We start from the raw sequence: 6,251 nt of genomic DNA, 5'->3' as shown, positions 1-6,251 counted from the left end.
CTACCAGATTGTACTGTGGCTTAAAATTTTTCAATGGGGGAATAAGGTAGCTAGAATAGAGAGCCAGGCCCAGAGACTGGAAGTCCTGGGTTCAAATTCAACCTAAGAATCTTCTTTGGTGTAATCCTCGGCAAGTCACTTAATTCCAGTTGCCTAGCCAGTGATGTGGCCCCCTGAAATGTTCTATCCCTCTGCATGACATTATTCCTAATCTGACGAATATAATGAGTAGGATGCAATACAATGAAACTTCGAAAGAGTTGCCTTAGAAACAGATGGACAGATGAGCATTTCCTTTCCTTTGGCCCCCTCTTTAAAAAATTTGCCCATCACTGGGCCCTAGCCCATAAAGCTCTTCTGTCTTGGGACCAATAGTTAGTATTGATTCTAAGATATAAGATAAGAGTTAAAAAAACCAAAATTTAGCAAAACCTTTGGAATAGATGGTGCCTAAGAAGTAACTCATCCCTTATTCTAGCATCTTTCTTTCTCTGCTACAAAAACTAATAAATGAATGTTATATTTGGAAAAATAGTCGATTGAAAAAAATCACCAATATGTTCCTGGTTGCTTTAAAATTAGGCTATCTTGACTTGTGGTTCTGAACTTGGTGATAAATTTCAAGGTCAGGGAAGTGTGAACTTGAATGAGAAAAAAATTGGTTTCTTTTGTAATTCTATGTATTTTATTTTGTGCATTTTGAAACATCATTCTAGGAAGGAGTCATTCGACTTCCAGACTGTAAAAAGCATCCGCAAAACAAAAAAGTTTAAAAACTCTTGCTTTAAAATATGTTTTACAGCTGTATCAGAATACTTACAAGCATTTCTAAGAAAGGACACTGTCTAGCATTACTCTCTATGGGGGCTGGACCACATACCTGTCCAGACCTGTCTTCTGACTATTGCATTCAAAATACTGAGAACACTAAGTCCTTAAACTTAAAGTGACTGAGTTACCAACTCCAAAGCAATATTCTGATGTGAATACTTTTACATATAATTAGTTTTATGTAAACCAAGATGACTATTATTTTGGGGGCATATTCTTATTTAGCATAATATACCCCAATGCCTGATGCAAATGAACTAAGAAATATTTAAGGTGTATTGGCAGCCCCTAAAAGACTAGGATCTGTTTTTTTTTTAAAAGTTTACTTTACATCTATTAAGGAGATTTAGATGGTCACAGCGGCATAGGGCATTATAACTGACCAAGATCCTCACAAATTACTGTGCAGGAAGTATGCCAGAAGATGGAGATATGGTATTTTTTTTTTAAAAAGACAATACTTTTCTTGTCATTTTCAATGCCTTGAGTAGAGCTGATCTCATGAAAGTAGGATGTAGGGTCATATGCTAAGACAGGCATTGAGGACCTAAGAAATTTAGAAGAGTAGAAAAAGTCTAGATCAACACTACAGGAAATGAGGAGGTGGCAAGTAGAAGTTAGGCCACCCATGGAGTTAAGAAGGTAGAAATTTTAATTGATCTAATTGGTAGGTATTTTTTTTTTATAACTGTTTCATATAATGTTTTACAGACCAAGGGTAATGTCTTTAATTTCTGGTATCATTCTTAGTTCTGTTGTCTAAAACTCAATGGACCAAAAAATGTGTTTATATTTTGTTCAAATTAGTCTTAGATTATAATTTTAAAGTCAAATAGTAGAAAGAGCACTGCCACCAGGAAGGAGCAACTAGACCTGAATTCTAAATAAGGTTTGCTGCTAACCTTTAGGCAAGTCACTTCCTTCTCTGGCTCTTTGCTTTCTTCAACACGAAGGGAGGAATTTGCAGTAAATGATCCCTTCTAAGGCCCATTGCATCATTATTCCCTTATACTCTTATATCTGGCTTTATGCATGAATTGACATCAATAATATCTGAGTATTGGACAAAAGCAGGGTAAAGGCTGCCAGCAAGACATAGGTTTAAATTTCAAATTTGCTGTTTTGTATGGGGTTAAATGATGCAGAGGTCTGTCTTCTCATCAAATCCCCACAAAAGGTGATCTCTCCCATGCCTTTTACCTCTAATATCATATTTTCCTGGTACATTAAGGAGCCTTTTGAAAGCCATGCAAAAAGGTGCCCCAAGCTATTAAAAAGTAGTATGAAAGAGCAAGATCTGCTACCTCTATGACCTTGGGCAGGGTCACTCTCCTTCACTAGGCCCCTTTCTGGATTTGTCAAATGAAGGTTTGGAATTAGACAACGGTTTTGAAATTAAGCTCCCATGTTTGGTACTTCTGTGACCTTGGGCAAACCACTTAAGGTTTTTTCCGGGGGGGTGGGGGTGGAAAAGAAAGGGGAGAGGACTAATTCACGGGTACGGACTCCTTCAGTTGTAAATCTGCGATCCAATGTCTTAGGGATAAGTCTTTTAACTTTCTGTAAAATAATGGGGCAGGACTCGAATCCCCAGGTCCCTTCTTAGGCTGGGATAAGGTGCGGTCCTGGGCTTTGGCGCTTCGACTCCGCTCTATGAGACGGCCCATCCTCCACGCTACAGTGCAAGTCATCGGAGCTCTTTCGACTAAGGAGGTGGAGCCTCCAGCGCAAGGTGCCGGGCCTCAGGGTCAACCGCAGCAGAGGAGGCCACACGCCCGGCCAGGCAGGCCCCTACCCTGTCACCGGCCTACAGCCCAAGACAGAAGAAACGCAGCCCTGGCCACAGCTGGGGAGCTACTCTGACCTTTCCAGCTGCGCAGGCAGGGCAGGCACCGCCTCGCCTTCCAGAGCCCTCCGGGGCGGAGCCGGGGCTGGCGCACGTGACGCCCAGGGTGCCACCTTGACTATGGGCAACCTCGCTCCCCAGCTTTTCGCAGATCACCGGTTCAAGTCCTTAACACCCCGCCTTCCTGCCTCAGATCACCGAGGGGGTCTAGGCCTCTTCCACTCGGCTTGCTCATCTCCAGCCGCCTTCCAGCCTGGGAGAGGAATCAGCAATTGATTCCTTTGCCCTCACCCAAGATGGCGATGGGCCGAGTTTACAGAGAGGGTGGGGGAGGGGGATCCAAGGCAATGACCTTAATGGGCAGGCCCCAGCTAGATGGGGCGTTACCGGAGGTATCTTTTCGACCTTCTTGGGCGGGGTCCAAATGGGGATGGGGTGTGGTCATCACTGACCCCGTTCTCGGATTGGTCTTTCGGTGGGTGGGCGGGGGTTCGCGAGGCGCCCCGCCCCTCCCTCCCCGAACCGGAAGTGTCTCTGGTCTTTCCAGCTGGTTGTCATTTCACTCGGCTCGGTCCTGAGGAGGAGTCGGCGGCGGCTGCGGGGAGACCGGGCACCGGGAGGCGGTGGCGGTGGAGACAGCAGAGGAGGAGGAGAAGGAAGAAGAGAAACCGAAGAGGAAAGAGAAGGCCGCGGCTAAGACGGCACTGACTGTGAGGCCGGGAGAGACGGCGCCTGCGGCGGCCCAGGAACCGTGAGGAGAAAAACTGTAAATAATCATTTAAATTTTTCGGGGGGCAGAAAAGAAAGAAAGGGGGGCATTTCTCCATTAGAATAATCGCAGTGTTGGTTTTTTTGTGTTTGTTTTTTTGTTTGTTTGTTTGTTTGTTTTTTTGTTTTTTTCTTCCTGCGGAGAATCGAACTGAGAAACCGAACAAACCGCCCCCGGGTCCCATGAGGGAAAAAAAACCCCGGAGCCGCAGAGAGGGGACGAGGCAGAAACCGCAGCAGCAGTGGCAGGACCTTCCTTCCAGATCGCCCCAATTTCCCCCGCACACCCCGACCGGCGGCTGCTGAGGCCCCCCGTATTGTTTTGCCCCCCCTCCCCTCCACAGTGAATCGCTTTAATCCTTTTTTAATCTCTGTCCCCCCTAGAGAGAAACGGGTGTTTTCAGCCCATTTCATGGGGGAGAGGAGGTGGGGGGGAGACCAGGAGCAGGAAAAACAGGAGCAGCAACAGCAAGAACTGCACCAGGAGCAGGAAGAGCAGCAGCAACAAAAACAGCCCCAGGAGCAAAAACTGCACCAGGAGCAGCAGAAAGAGCAAAAACAGTACCAGGAACAGCAGAAACCTTCCTGCAACCCTCCCATTCCTATTCAATGCTGATTTCCTCGACTGAAATTTTATTTCCCGGAACCAGGAATTCACCCCATTTCTTTCTTTCTCTCCATATAACATAATATCTTTATACATAAATATATAATATATAATGTTCTTAAATTATTCCTGATTTAAAAAAATTTTTTTTGAGCTGCCAAGAAAGACGTCTTCTCCCTTAACCCTTAAAAGATTTCGTATGTGGGTGAGTCAAAACTGCTGAGGAAGAACATATGATTGTTAAATTATAGATATATTTTTTACTCTGCGCAATGCTTATTCTTCTACATCCATAAATGCTTAAGAAGCTCTGTTTTTGTCATTCATGTGCATTTTCCTTTGGAAAAAGAAACCACCTATTTTACTAACCAAAGACTTGATTTTTTTTCCCTTCCTACCCTCTCCCTTAGAAATAAACACAATTTGACTCATGTCCATATCTTAAGAGAGATTTTTTAGGTTTTCAGATACCAGAATTCCAAATCAGAAATATTTAGGGTGGGGATAAGCTGGGATCACTGAGCTATAATAAGACATTTCTAAAACACTCAATTTAGGTTGGAGGAAAGGAGACAGACTTAAGCACTAGTTGTCATTTTTGTTGTAAGAATTCAGATCATAAAAATAATAAATGGGGGATTACGGGTTTGGAGTGCTGGTGCAAAACAATACTGGGAATAAATCAGCTTTTCCAGTCAGATTTCATCCACATCTGCAGCCTCCACACCATCATCAAAATGCAACCCCCAGCCCTGCTGCTTTTATAAATAATAACACAGCTGCCAATGGCAGTAATGCTGGGTCAGCTTGGCTCTTTCCTGCTCCAGCTGCCCATAACATTCAGGATGAGATTCTGGGGTCAGAAAAATCTAAAACTCAGCAACAGCAACAGGAACAGCAAGATTCTCTAGAAAAGCAGCAGCTTTCTCCCAGTCAAGGTCAGGAAGCAGGGATACTACCTGAACCAGAAAAAGCTAAATCTGAAGAAAATCAAGGAGATAGTTCTTCAGAAAATGGCAATGGGAAGGAAAAAATAAGAATAGAATCACCAGTGTTGACAGGATTTGACTACCAAGAGGCTACAGGGTTAGGTACTTCAACTCAGCCCTTAACATCCAGTGCATCCTCTCTTACTGGTTTCAGTAACTGGTCAGCAGCTATTGCTCCTTCTTCCTCTACAATAATCAATGAAGATGCAAGTTTTTTTCACCAGGGAGGTGTCCCTGCTGCTTCAGCTAATAATGGTGCTCTGCTGTTTCAAAATTTTCCGCATCACGTCAGCCCTGGCTTTGGTGGCAGCTTTTCCCCTCAGATAGGACCCCTTTCACAGCACCACCCTCATCATCCTCATTTTCAACATCATCACAATCAGCATCAGCAGCAGAGGAGGTCTCCTGCTAGTCCTCATCCACCTCCATTTACACATAGAAATGCTGCTTTTAATCAGCTGCCTCATTTGGCTAATAATCTGAACAAGCCACCCTCTCCATGGAGCAGCTACCAAAGTCCTTCACCTACACCATCTTCTTCATGGAGCCCGGGTGGTGGTGGATATGGTGGCTGGGGAGGCTCCCAAGGCCGAGATCACCGCAGAGGACTCAATGGAGGAATAACACCTCTCAACTCCATTTCACCCCTGAAGAAAAATTTTGCAAGCAATCATATTCAGCTACAGAAATATGCTCGGCCCAGCTCAGCTTTTGCTCCCAAATCTTGGATGGAAGATAGTTTGAACAGAGCTGACAACATTTTTCCTTTTCCGGTGAGATTCTACTCCATTAATTAAATTAGAAAAAAAAATTTAATTCTATAGCTAATGACCAAAAGGTCTTTAATTGTGTATGCTCATCTTTTAATGTTAGTTTTGTAATCCATTTATATACATTTTTATAGTAGGGAAATATTATTTCAAAACAAAATTTCAGCTAACTTATTGATATTTTATAATATTAATCAGCCTTTCTAATGATCTTTCCAAAGATAATCTTTTGAAATTGGCATTTGTATCAGGTAGTTTTAAGCATCATAGCTGTAAATTATAATACCTTCCTGAATTGATTTAAGAATGACAGATTTTCCCCCCTGTGTATTAGGTATTAATAAGTAGGCTATTTGTATGTTAAATGTGCATATATTTTATATATTAAATATGTTTTATTTTAAAGATACTTTCTGAATATGCAGTAAATAATTAGTAAC

At 43.0% G+C, this 6,251-nt stretch overlaps 1 protein-coding gene across 2 annotated transcripts in view; it reads left to right on the top strand.

Moving 5' to 3' along the window:
* The first annotated feature begins 3,153 nt into the window (after positions 1-3,153).
* The window catches only part of CPEB4 (cytoplasmic polyadenylation element binding protein 4), a 77,797-nt gene continuing 74,699 nt past the window's right edge, over positions 3,154-6,251 (top strand). For both annotated transcript variants that reach the window (XM_044664446.1, XM_044664445.1), the window contains exons 1-2: positions 3,154-3,443; positions 3,590-5,814. In XM_044664446.1, the coding sequence (XP_044520381.1) occupies positions 4,684-5,814 (1,131 nt within the window). In that variant the 5' untranslated portion in view covers positions 3,154-3,443; positions 3,590-4,683. The remainder of the gene's footprint in view (positions 3,444-3,589; positions 5,815-6,251) is intronic.

This window comes from Gracilinanus agilis, chromosome 2 (assembly GCF_016433145.1).
Source record: "Gracilinanus agilis isolate LMUSP501 chromosome 2, AgileGrace, whole genome shotgun sequence".
Taxonomy (NCBI): domain Eukaryota; kingdom Metazoa; phylum Chordata; class Mammalia; order Didelphimorphia; family Didelphidae; genus Gracilinanus; species Gracilinanus agilis.
The sequence above is the reverse complement of the archived record's forward strand: the minus strand, read 5'-3'. Positions and strand labels throughout refer to the sequence as shown.